This window comes from Lagenorhynchus albirostris, chromosome 15, assembly GCF_949774975.1.
Source record: "Lagenorhynchus albirostris chromosome 15, mLagAlb1.1, whole genome shotgun sequence".
NCBI lineage: Eukaryota > Metazoa > Chordata > Mammalia > Artiodactyla > Delphinidae > Lagenorhynchus > Lagenorhynchus albirostris.
Window position 1 is genome coordinate 17,622,473 of NC_083109.1, and position 13,780 is coordinate 17,636,252.

General features: G+C 45.5%; 1 protein-coding gene across 2 annotated transcripts in view; it reads left to right on the forward strand.

The window, feature by feature from the left end:
- PTPRT (protein tyrosine phosphatase receptor type T) overlaps positions 1 to 13,780 on the forward strand; it is a 1,083,394-nt gene that overhangs the window by 659,386 nt on the left and 410,228 nt on the right. For both annotated transcript variants that reach the window (XM_060122182.1, XM_060122183.1), the window contains exon 8: positions 8,700 to 8,996. In XM_060122182.1, coding sequence (XP_059978165.1) covers positions 8,700 to 8,996 — 297 coding nt within the window. The remainder of the gene's footprint in view (positions 1 to 8,699; positions 8,997 to 13,780) is intronic.

A 13,780-nucleotide genomic window follows, 5' to 3' on the forward strand; every position in this document is an offset into this window, starting at 1 on the left:
AGAAACTGCAAACTAGATCCAACTGCTGTGACAGAATGAACTTCCCTGGGGGGTGAAGAAGTGGTGTTGGAGTGATGCCCACAGGAACAGGAAGCACTCTCTTCTTCCTCCTAGAGCCCTGCAGGCTCCCTCTATCGCCCCCTACCGGCAGAGACTAGCATAGAGCCAGGTGATGGAGCAGACATGTGATTTATGGAATACCAGCCCCAGCATCATGAAACAGGGCGTAGAAGGGGTGTTGGAGCCGAGAGACAATGGCTTAATAACTATCCCAAGGTCCTTGGATGGTAGCTGTCATGCTCACCCTTGGCCTGAGGTCCGTGGCCCCCAGCGCATAGGTTGCCTCTTGAACCTGGGCCGTATCTGACTCGTGGCTCTCCATCCATACCCCGGGCTGCTGAACGGTGGCGCCCACAGGACAGGGCTGGTGCACCAGCCCTGGTTTTACCCTGTGTTACGTTCCAGCCAAGTTCACTCATCCGTTCAGTGTGGGGATGTGGAGGGGGACACCTAACCCAACGACGGGAAAGATAAGCATTTGAGAGAAGGCTTTCCCAGAACAACTGAGGTTCAAACAATGAATGGAAGCTGGGAGAAAGGAGGGACTAGAGGGAGGAGGGAAGGGTGATAACATTCAGTCAACATGTCAGCTCTGCAGAAGTATCTTCTTGACCGTCATACCTACAGGCCCTGATGGCCATTTTTATCCAGCTAACCCCCATCGCTTTCCTTCAGAACACTTACGACAACATGCAGTTTTGTCAGCTCACATGTTGGATTGTCATTATGATTGTTTCACTCTGTGTCCCCCACCAGATTTTAAGCTCCAGGGTGGCAGGGACCATGCCTGTTCTTGTTAACACTTTGTCCCCAACACTTAGCCTACCATTCCATAGGTGCTCAATAAATACTTCAAGCCAAGCCATGTCCAGGGAAGGAGTAAGGATTTTAGTGTAAAGAGAGAGGAAAAATCAAGAAAGATCACGGAGCTGGTAGCAGGACCTGAAATCAAAGAAGTGAAATTTTAGACCCAACTTTCCCTCAACCCCCTAATCTCCCTTCCCTGCTTGATTTTTCTCTAGAGCACTTACTACCATCTGACATTCTAATTTTTTGATTATCTCATATATTATTTAATCTCCCATGTCCCACGAGAATGTAAGCCCCTTAAGGGCAGAGAGGATTTTTGCTTGGTTCACTCCTACATCTAGTGTAGTGCCTGGTACGTGGTAGGAACTCAAAAATATTCATTAAGAGAATGAATTTGTCCAGCGCTTGACTTTTGACAAAGGATACTTGCATCACTCTGTTACAACTGCTTTAGTTGCTCTTCTCACTTCTTAGGAATAGTGGGAGGGACCATTACTATAGTGTGTAACACTCAGACTGGCTTGACACGTCACTGCATGGAGTGTGCATTTGCAGTGGGAGGGAGGGGATTCCTGCTCATATGCCATGTCCATTCGTGCAGCAGAATCTTGATGGCCATTTGCTCCTTTTTTCTTGTATCTTGGACTTTAAACGTGCTGACTCCTTTGCCTGGGGCTTAACCTTCCCACTCCCTACTCTCCATTCTCCATCCCCCCCAAAACTTGTACCTTTACTTCGTTAAATCCCATCCATCCTTTGCCCAAGGCCCCCTCCTTCAGGACAGCCTTCTTGGCCTCTAGACTCCACATTACACTATTGGTGATTTACTCTCAAATATTTACCAGTGGAATGTTATGGATGAGTCACGGGTTAAGCTGTAACCCAGTGCTGTCAGCCTTCCCATCAAGACCGTACTGGTTAGGGGAAGTCCCCTGGTATTCCAGTTGAGAAGCCCCTTCTCCAGAGACAACGCTACGTAGGCCAGGTGTTTCTGATACCATGTCTTGATCCACAACCTTCATTTTGCTAATCAGTACACTCAATGCCAGAAATTGATTGTGGTGGTTGAAATCAGGGACCTGTCAACTAGCATAAGTATTGTAAATGGACTCTAATTGGTAAAATTGAAAGTATTCAAAATATGTGGGTTGGCCAAAATATTGTGAAAGCACTTTCCAGATGTACATAACGTAGGAGAACCCAGTAAGGCCTCTAGCTCTTAGCCTTAGGGATGGTATCCAAGCCTTGCTTCCCAAACGGTCCTGTGTCACCTGTTGGTTGAGAAGGATTCCTGGTTACCTGATATGTCTGTAATGGTACTTGATTTGTCCCTAGACCAGGAGTAGGCAAGGTAAAGCCCACAGCCTAGGCTATCTTTTTTTTTTTTCATGGAAAGGCATTTTATTTTAAATATAGCAGTGTGTACATGTCAATCCCAAACTCCCAGTTTATCCCTATTTTTGTAAATGAGCTTTCATAGAATCGCAGCCATGCCCATTTGTCTACACATTTTCTGTGTCTGCCTTTGCATTACAACCGCAGAGACAAATAGCTGAAACAGAGACTGTCTGACCCACAAAGCTTAAAATATTTACTATCTAGACTTTTAACAACAACAACAAAAAGTTTGTCAACTCCTACCTGAGAATACTGTCATAACTGTCTTAAATGAGCCTACATGCAAGATAGGAGCCAGGTCACCTGAAAAGACTAAGACAGGTGCTGAGCTTCATTGAGCTTTATGGAATGGATGGTATGACCTGTTTTGTGCCTGCTTGCTCATAAACATTTGTGTAATAAATGCTCATCTGTGTAGTAGAATTTAGCCTGAGACTTGCTTTTATTATAACCTCATAATGCAGTTATGGAGGAATCATTAACCCTCACTCACCTCAGGTTTCTTTGGTGGCTTCTGGTTTCTATGGAAAAGAATGTAAGGTTGTGCACGAGTCATGATTAAATTGGCTCAGATGAGTTTCCAGCGTAAGGCTGTGTCCTTCTGACATGTGCTGCCTGGAAGCCCAGCACTTTCCCTGCAAAAGCTCCTTCAGGCTTCATCATTCCATCCTTCACAATTGTCGTGTCTGCATCCCCCTCTAGAGCATGAATCTCATGAAGGCTAGAACATGTCTGCCTCATTCCCCTGTATCCCTAATGTCTGTCCCATCTCAGAGGTCCAAGACATGTTTGTAGAAAGGAAAGAATAGATAGAGCTATATCTGAACATGCATTAATGGGACCTTGCTGACTCCAAACTACAGTTGGTTAAAAAGCATGAACCCAGCAGTCAGCTGGACTGAGAACCAGGCCAGGGGTCCACAGTCACCTGCAGGACTTCTGTTTTATCTCAGTGGCTCCCCTGCCTTGCCTCCCTTCTGGAGGTGGGAGCTGTATTTAAGGGAATACAGCTGGGTCAAGTACCATCTGGGAGCTTGGTGGACACTATCTCCTTAATTCACCTCGTAGCCCTAAAAGGCAGAAGTACCATCCCCGTCTTACACATGAGAAAAATGAGGCAAAGACGTAGATGGGACAAGTGACTTGCTTTAGGTCCAGGTGATGACAGATCCAGCACTCTTTTTTACCATGTCATGATGCCTCCCTGCTCAAGAGTATTTTTTCAGTGTTGGGTAAGCCAACGGACATGTGAATGACACACCTGCTCTATGTCATTGCTGCAAGAGGGTGACAACAGAGTCACCTGATTCTAGTGGTCGGGGTAGGTAGGACCCAGTGACCTTGGATGGTGAGGGTACCAGTATCCCTAAGTGAAGCCTCTGGATTCCTGCCCTTGCCTACCTTCATAAGGATGTCTGTGATAATATTCAACAAATTCCTGTCCACCAAACATCTGTAATAAATTAGAGGAGATGGAAGAAAGGAAGCAAGAGAGTAGGTTTGGATGATGTTGAAAGAAGATGGATTTTATTTTTGTTCCTTTTACCTTTTTTCCCTTCATGTAGCATTTCCATGCAGAAATTGCAAATTAATGGTCACATCGAACTATCTGTCAATGTATTACTACTCCTTCAGTATCAAATTATGTCGGCAATAATGTTTCCAGCTGCTTAGGACTCCATTGCAGTTTAATTTGAAAGGAACTCAAATCGTATCTCCAAATGGATAAAAAATTCATTTTACATACAAGCTAGCCACCTCCACATTTTCAGCCCCATGCCCCAAATTATCTCAATTTAGGTTCAACTTTGAATAGTACGTATGTTACAGCCGACTCCACATGCAAAGATGAATACATAGAAAATTCATGAATTGGAAATCTGCTTTGCTGCTCCTTTTTTTAAATAAGGTGTTCTGCCTTGATTAAGGTCATTAGGAGATTCTACAGCTATTGCCTTTGACAGCAGGAATGGAGGCTGGGTCCATATAAAACAAGAGGCTGGAATTCTAACTTAACCACATGATTACCTTAACAGCTGGAGTATAGAGAGAGCCCTGATTTCACCCCTTCACTTACTGCATTTCCCCTGCAGGATGTTAAGGCCTTGATTCTGGTTTGGTCTTCAGTTATCCCTTGCTTTCTGTATTTACTCATTCTTCATTTATTAATCAGCTATATGTCCAGTTTTAAAAATGAAGAGATCTAGGTGCTCATAGGTTAGCAGGGGAGGTGAGCATGAACCAAACATCCAAACATTAATCTGCAATTTGATAAGGGCTATGGGAGAAGTATTAAAGAAAACGGATGATGATTCATTCTGCCTGGGCAAGAAAGGCTTTTGGAGAAAGTTACAAAGAAAGGGTGGCATTGGAGCCCGGCCTTGAATATATTGAATAGGGATTTGCCAGTGGCAGCCCAAGCAGAGGGAAGATGGAGGTGTAAAAGGATTCAGGATGCAACACTCACTCTGCTTTAGGAATGTAGGGTTCAAAGAGTGGGCAGTGGAAAACGAGGGAGGGAATTTGGAGGTGGAAAGGTACATGTTGCAGGTTGGGCTCTGGTATTAGGTTGAAACTGGTACCTCAGTAAGATCTAACATGGAAAGAAGAGGAGTGGTGAGTGATCAGAAGTTAGGAGGCCCACTCTACCTTTCCAGAGGCAGCTGCAGAATAAAGAAGCGTCTGAAGATATGAGTTAGTCAGTCACACACACACATATACACTTGTCCCTAACATATGTAAGAACACAAATGGGTCTGGGACAAGATACACACACAGACCTGCCGCCTCTTTCCTTCTCCTTTCACCTGCCTCCATCCCTCCCCACAAAGGTCTCCTCCTCCAAACAGCCACGCTCTGGTCACCCGTTGGGCCTAGGGGTACATACATGGAATATGGTGTGACCTTGGATGGCCAGACCAAGGGAAGAGGTTCACACAAGCCCCAGAAATGAGTTTGGAGCCACTGGGACAGGGAATTCTAGGCTGTCAGGTGTCTGGAGCCTGGTCCAGAATGGGGAGCCCAAGGACCAAGTGGAGACGTTGGCCCATTGCCTCCTGCTTCAGGAGGGGGGCAGAGTCTGCAGATGGCCGGAGTGTGCTCCCCAATTCACAGGACTCAGGACAGGGCCCTCATTGCCAAGTCTAAGGGCATAGAGACAGTGAATCCGGAGGCCAAGCCACTTTACTTGTCCATCAGAGGAAGACTTTCCAGCTTCCCAAGTAAGCCACACTCTCTTCCCACTGTATGCCATCTCAGTGGCCTGTAGGCTGTTACTCAAGAAGGTCATATGGACGGAGTCTTATCTGGAGGCAGAAACCATAGGCTCTAGGCTTGGGCATATTTACACGAGGGATGCAAGTTCAACAAACCAGTCTCCACTGCACACACAAGGCTTTCTCAGCAATTTCTGACTTGTTTGTACCAACCGGAATGTAAACCTGAGACTCTACCTGCTGTAGGCAATTACCGGAGCAGAAGCTGTGTGTGGCATCTGATGCTTGGGGGGGTTATAGTGAAAGCATGAATGCCTCCATCATACAATTTGAAAACTAGTTTCCATCATGTAGGATCTTAAGACGTTCTCTTGCTTGAATTCAAAAATAGATAAGTTCACCTTAAAGACTTGGTGACGTGCTAGAGGGGACAGAACAGGGGACTGTGGAGTCAAGGGGGTCCAAGCTCAGTTCTCAAAAACAGGTCACCATCTGTTCATCTCAGTTTAAGCAACATGAACTGGCCCATCAGCAGACTCAGTACCATGTGCTGGGGTTGCTGGACAAACAGCACATGGTCCCTTGCAGCCTGGGAGGAATGATGTATAAAGGAACAAGCAGTTCCTAGAAAGCGTGACGGATGCTGAGTGGGCTGGATAGCTGTGCAAAATGCCGTGGGAGTCCAGAGCTGGGGACTTAGCTGTGTGGCCCTGGGCAAGTCATGTCCCTTCGTTGGCCTCAGTTCCCTACGTCGGACAGTTGTTTTCAGCACGCAACTGCCCAGCCCATAGTTATTGCTTAATAAAGAGCCACTGTCTTGCCCTTTCTTGAATGCGAGTTCTCGAACCTACAGAACACTTTCACCCACGTGTATCTAATCCACAGGGCCACCAGAGGTCTTGTCTTCTGCACTTGAACTGAGATGTCCTTGAACCTCTTAATTCCATAGCCTGAGAAAGCCCAAATCATCTGTCAAGGTGTCAGTAAAACATATGGACATATTTTCCAAGTCCCCTTTGCCTCTGGTCCCTTTGTACCCATGCAACATCTTATTTGGCCCAAATGAGGCATGCAGATCTCAGAAGCCCCAGGAAATCAAATCACAGCCAATCATCTTGTGGTATTTTGAGGACCCTGTTGAAGACTAGGAGTCACATGAGAACAGTCCCGTTGGGCTCCACCCAAAAATACACCATCTTGTTCACCCCCATCCTCTCCTATTCAATCCCAGCAGCCAGTGAGTTCATTTTTCTCTTCCTCTAAAGGCTAAGCACAGCCGATCCCAAGGCCCTGGGACTGCAGCGTCTACTCCAAACAAGCTTCTTAAAGCATTTCTCCAAGAAGGGCCATTCTCTCTAAGAGGAACGCCCACTGCTAGGTAGAGACAATTTTCTCTCTCTTTACAGTTCATTTTATACACATTAACGGCCCTCTGAGATTAGCGCAATAATTTCCACTTTATAGATGAAGAAATGAAGGCTCAGAGATGCAGTGCCCTTGCCCAAGGTCACACAGCTAGTGAGGTAGCATGGTGGGCGGGGCGGGGGGCGGGAAGTACACGGATTGAATCTCTAGCCTGTGCTTAACTACTCCCAGCGAAGAGTCTGACAGAAGAACTTATGGGGAATGCCGATCATAAAAGAAGTTACGTTTCTATCGTAACAAATGCCTAAACCGTATAGAATGAGCTTTACGTATGGGGATTAAAAAAAGAAAAGTTTTGTTTTTTATTATATGTTGTGCACAAACACATCTATTTAATTTGTGTAAAGTGTAAATAGAATATTCATAATAAAATAAACATAGCCAATGTTATATATGGGGGTCTGGAACCAAGATCAGTAGGGAGGGCTGGAATGGGAGACAGCACTAAGGTGAGAAGGCATGATCAGACCTGTTGTTATTTTTAAATTAAAGTATAGCTGATTTACAATGTTGTATTAGTTTCTGGTGTACAACAAAGTGATTCAGTTTTATATATATATATATATATATATATATAATCCTTTTCATATTATTTTCCATTATGGTTTATTATAAGATATTGAATATAGTTCCCTGTGCTACACAGTAGGACCTTGTAGTTTCTATGTATAATAGTGTGCATCTGCTAATACCAAACTCCCAATCCTTCTCTCCCCGGAACCCCCTCCTCCTTGGCAACCACAAGTCTGTTCTCTATGTCTGTGAGTCTGTTTCATAGGTAAGTTTATTTGTGTCATATTTTAGATTCCACATATAAGTGATATCATATGGTATTTGTCTTTCTCTTTCTGACTTACTTAGCTTAATGTGATAATCTCTGGGTCCATCCATGTAGCTGCAAATGGCATTATTGCTTTCTTTTTTATGGCTGAGGAATATTTCATTGTATATGTATGCTACATCTTCTTTATCCATCCCTCTGTCAATGGACATTTAGGTTGTTTCCATGTCTTGGCTATTGTGAATACTGCTGCTGTGAACATAGGGGTGCATGTATCTTTTTGAATTACAGTTTGTCTGAATATATGCCCAGGAGTGAGATTGCTGGATCAGATCTGTTTTTAGAACGATGCCCCTGGAGGGGCCTGTTTGGAAAAAAGTGGAGAGGAAAGAAGGAAGGGTTGAGGACTGTTGTGGGAGGCTAGGAAAGGATGAGTTGTGTTGTCAAGGAAAGGAAGGGAAATTCCAAGGCACTGTCAATGGGTCACAGTGACCTGTTGAGGATGCTGTGTGTTGAGGATGCAATTTGATTTCTAGACTGTGCACCTCAGTGTGGTGAACTAAAGAAATGGGGCTGGTTTCTCAAGGGGAGGGGATGTGGCCAGATGAAATGTAAAGAGGTAGATCAGAACTCCAGCATCCTTCTCAATTAGTATTTCCCCAAAGTGCTGTGTGTGCTGTTAGTGGTACCCAACATGGTTTTTGGTGGTACCCTGATGAAAACAACTTTGCATTGTTTTAAATGGTAAACATTTATTTATGGCAAGTGATTCAGGTTTTCCCTTTAAATAGTTGTGTTTTCTTTTAGATGCCTTATTTAAAAAAGAAGAAGGAGTTTGATTTACAGAAAAATGTTAATTAAATTATACTCTAGGTGACGAAATCAGGAAGGCAGTGGCTGAGTGATTGGGCTGAGTTTGAAGAGCTGTTCTCCCCTGTTTTAGCGGGGCCTCCACCCCACCTTCCTGACAGCCTCCTCAGAGCCCTGTGTCTTGCGTGTGTGTCTTGCAGACCCGGTGCACGGCCCGCAAAACGTGGAGATCGTGGACATCCGAGCCCGGCAGCTGACGCTGCAGTGGGAGCCCTTCGGCTACGCGGTGACCCGCTGCCACAGCTACAACCTCACGGTGCAGTACCAGTACGTGTTCAACCAGCAGCAGTACGAGGCCGAAGAGCTCATTCAGACCTCCTCCCACTACACCCTGCGGGGCCTGCGCCCCTTCATGACCATCCGGCTGCGGCTGCTGCTGTCCAACCCCGAGGGCCGGATGGAGAGTGAGCAGCTGGTGGTGCAGACGGAGGAGGATGGTGAGTGAGGCGGTGCGCATGCTCACTCGGGAACGGGGAATGCCAGACCTGCTCCGGGGGCCATGCCTAGCGCTTAGGAGGCTTTATGTTTCCTGCGTCTTTCATCTCTCTGTTGGTATATCAGCCCCTTTTCTAGGCTCTTCAGTAAAGCACCACACAGGCTATGCAGTGCACAACTCCAAGGGGTGCTGTCCCCCTAGACAATGGCAACTCTGTCGCAGACACACGCTCAAGTTTGACCTTTCTATATCCCCATCTCTCTTCTCACTTTATACCACCTGCTACACCAGCGTTTAACCACACTGATGCCTCCCGAAAGAGAAGCTGTGTATTGATAGTATTGTTGAAGCATGTTGAGTTTGGGAATCAGATGGCTCTGGATTCTGTAAGAATAAGGATCAGAAAATACACTTAAAGAACTTGGCACACACATTGAATGCACCCAGAACCGCATATTCACCTGGGTGTCCTACAGGCATCTTCAGAAGTACCCAGAAACAGGGCTTCCCTGGTGGCCCAGTGGTTGAGAGTCCGCCTGCCGATGCAGGGGACATGGGTTCGTGCCCTGGTCCGGGAAGATCCCACATGCAGCGGAGCGGCTGGGCCCGTGAGCCATGGCCACTGAGCCTGCACGGCCAGAGCCTGTGCTCCGCAATGGGAAAGGCCACAACGGTGAGAGGCCCGCGTACCTCAAAAAAAAAAAAAAAAAAAAAAAACCCAGAAACGAACTGTCTCCTCTTCTATACGGACTTCTCTCCCTGTGTTCCTCACATCAGTGAACTGCATCTACTAAGTCAAGGTAAACACCTGAAGTCAGCCTGGGTGCCTCCATGTCCCCCTCCCCATCCCCCAGCTCCACACCCACAACGTTCCGATGAGTTTGCCTTCTGCAGTTTATCTTCCAGCATGCCTCTTAAGACTCCAGGAAGAGAGAGCCACGTGTACTTCCCAGAACACATCTCTTTTTCCCGCCCTTGTCTCCTTGCCCATGCTGCTCTGTTTCTCCTGCTCAGAATGACCTCTCCTCCACGTTTGTGGGACGAATTCTATTTATAATCTTTCAAGTCTTTGCTCACGTGCTACTTCCTCCAGAAGCTTTCCCTGAGTGCCCCAGGCCAACTTGGGTGTTCTTCTCAGACCCCTGCTGTATTTTGCATGTAACTCCGCCACGGTGGTTATGTTATTTATGGTAGGACAGGACTTGCTGGTTCTAGGACTTATCTAAGAAACACTTCTCTGTGACCATATTTCAGTTTTCCTTCCAGCCAGACTGCTTCTGGCCTCGAGGGGTGTCTTTAGTTAGTTTCCTGGCATCAGACTCATGTGGATTGATCTGCAAATGATCGATTAAGGAAGGTTTCCCAGGGGAGACTGGGGAGGGAGTGGGGGAAGCAGGACAGTAAAGGGGAGGAAGCCCAGGTACAGCTTCAGGCCAAATCCAGGGGGCTGTGACCTGGGCCTGCAGGAGAACTCTATAGGACAGGTTATATATCACTATCATTCCAGATCACGGCTGCCAGCCAATGGTTAGGTCTGGAATGGGGATGGAGGATTGGGAAGTAAATTCTCAGGAACTGTTGGCTTTCTACACATGCAGACAAAACACCAAAGGGCACAAAAATGGCATAAAGTGATTAGAAGGGATCCGGGCAGAACTCTGTCATTGTTACTACATGAGGCAAATCCTCACACTTGACTTAAAGCAGAGCCTCTTCCATGGCGGTCCTGCCTAGTACTCTTATTTCATATAAGCAAGTCGAAGGACCCCTGAGTGATGGTCCCTGGTGGGATCCAGACCCACACCCTCAGCTGCAGAGTCCCACAAGGAGATAGAGGAAGGAGCTCCAGCCTCTCACCTTGTCTCCCAATTCTCATATCACCCCGTCCCATCCTAGACCTGGAAGTTTTATCAAACCTGCCTTCACGACAAACCCTTCCTGATCCCCTTTAAATTCATCCTCACAGCCACTCTGTTCGCAGCCCCTGTAGACTGTGCTTCTAGGTAGCAGTAGCAGTGGGGACTCAGCCTCTGTCACCTTGTTCCCCCATCTTCCTATCTTGTAATGAACCTCAGTCTTCTGTGGGTACAGCTCTCCCCAAGACCAGCTTCTCCAGAAGTTCTGAGTGCCCTGTTTCCTATGAGCCTGTTGCCATCCATCCTCCAACAGAGAGGGTCAGACATCTCATCTTGGCTTCATTTTGCAGCCCAGGACATGTGGCCCTGGATTTAGCTTTTGATCCAGGAGTTTCCCAGGATCTGGCTCCATTGTTTCAAAAATGTACAGCCCCTTCCTCCAGCAGGTAGAATAATGCCCTCTTTGAGAAGGCAGACTCTGGAGCCAGATACGCCTGGAGCAAGTTGCTTAACCTCTCAGTGCCTTGGTTTCTCATCTATAAAAAGGAGATAGTAATAGTACCTACCTTACAGGTTGTTGTGCTCATTAAAAAGGATGGTGTATATAGAAATTGGAATCATGCTCATCAGATTGTAAGTTTTCATTAAATGTGGCTACTACATTTGCACTAAAAAAAAAAAAAAAAATCTTGACAAAGAATCCTCTAGCACAACCAACCCAGAAAGCACCCACCCATCTCTGCAGAGCTGTAGACATCCACTGTAACTGGTTGTAGATTATGACATCGACTTTCAAGGAGTGGCGATGTGGTCAGTGCCTGGTTGGAGAAGCAGAGTTGGGGCAAGTAGGGGGGTTTAGTGACAAGTGTTCATGAGGGACCTGGTTGTTAGATAGGGAGGAGCCACTGTTGAGAACCAGCATGAAGATTCAGGATGCAGAAGATGAACAGGAGGGTTTGGCCCAGGAACAGCTCAGGGCATTTTTTTGCCAAGATGCTCTGCCCACCTTGGGCTGCTTTTTGAGGCTTACCTACATGTGCAACAGCAAATCCCAAATCCCATCCTTAAGGCATGCCTCAGCCTCTCCCTTTCTTCGTCTTGTCATCAGGAAAAGAAAAAATCACAAGGCCTTTATCAAAACAAATTGAGAGCAGCAAAACTTTGAAATTAAATTTTAATCAAACGCCGTTAATATCACATCCATTCCTGCTCTACCGAGATGTGTGGCCATTATCACAGTAAACACACCAACATTAAGACACCAGGCCTCCATCCTGTAGCCTTCCTGAGGCCCCACCTCAGGAACCACCGGGCTGCAGGAAAGTCTCAGAAGAGCACAGTGCCCTCTGCATGCCGGGATTAGGTTCTATTTCTCCTAAAGAGGGGAGAGGCACCATCTCTGTTTGCTGGGAGCTCATTCACCTCAAGGTCGAGCTGGGGATGGAGCTTAGCTCTAGTCCATTAACCGAAACCCCCTTTGGGGAACCAAGGAGCAGCCTTGCAGATTGAGCTGACTGGACTCACGCTGCTTTCATCTGTGCTACAAAATTGTCTTCTGGGGAATATACGGAATTAGTAATTTCATCACCCCGGTGCTTTCGTGAGCGTGTGAAGTAATCCACCACTGGTGAGAGGAGGTCATGGCCACTGAGCCCTGTTGCTTCATCTGGGAGGTCATCGTTAATAGGAGACTAAACAGGTTCTTTATTTTTCCCCTTTTCTTCACAAATGTCTCATACAAAACCGTGGCTCATTTATTAGGTGGTTACTTCTCTGCCTTCAACCAGACCACAGCCAAGACTGTGAAATGGAATCTAGACACTCACAGGCATGTTATATTTTATACAATGACTCATACCCAAGACCTTACTTTGAAATGTTTCAAAACCATAGAAAAATTGAAAGAATAGTACAAACGAGATCTGTAAACCCTTCACTAGATTCAGCATTTCTGAACACCTTGCTATCTATTTTTTCATATATATATGATACCTAGGTATGATATATTTGATATGGAAATATATATAAACATACATAGAATATTTTTAACTCTTTGAAAGTAAGTGGCAGAAATCATGATACCTGACCCCTAAATTCTTTAGCATACATGACATGACCTAAGGATAAGGCCATTCTCCTCCATACGCACAGTACCATAGAACATCTAAGAAATTTAGCATTAATTTTATAATAATCAAATAGATAACCCACATTCATATTTCCAATAATATTAAACCTGATTTTATGTGACAAACCAGAATGTGAGACATGTTTGGCAAAAATGCTGTACGGGTTGGTGATGTATATTTCTCACTGTATCATGTCAAGAGGTACATAATGTCAGGGAGCGCCCTCTACTGATGTTGCTGCATTGGTCCCTTAGATAAGATGGGGACCATCCAGTCCCTCCACAGTAAATGCAGCACCTTTTCTCTTCGTAAATTAGCTCACTTGTGCAGTGATGCTTTGAGATCCTTGAGGATCCTATTCCCCAAGAACTTTTTTTTAAATTTTATTGAAGTATAGTTGATTTACAATGTTGTGTTCATTTCTTCTGTACAGCAAAGTGACTCAGTTTTACATATATATATATATATATACTCTTTTTCATATTTGTTTCCATTATGGTTTGTCACAGGATATTGAATATGACAATAGTTCCCTGTGCTATACAGTAGGACCTTGTTTATCCATCCTATATATAACAGTTTGCCTCGGCTAATCTCAAACTACCAGTCTTTCTCTCCTCTACCCCCTTTCCCCTTGGCAACCACAAGTCTGTTCTCTATATCTGTGAGTCTGTTTTTGTTTCATAGATATGTTGATTTGTCTCATATTTTAGATTCCACATATAAGTGATGTCATATGGTATTTGTCTTTCTCTTTCTGACTTACTTTGCTTAGTATGATAATCTATCTCTAGGTCCAT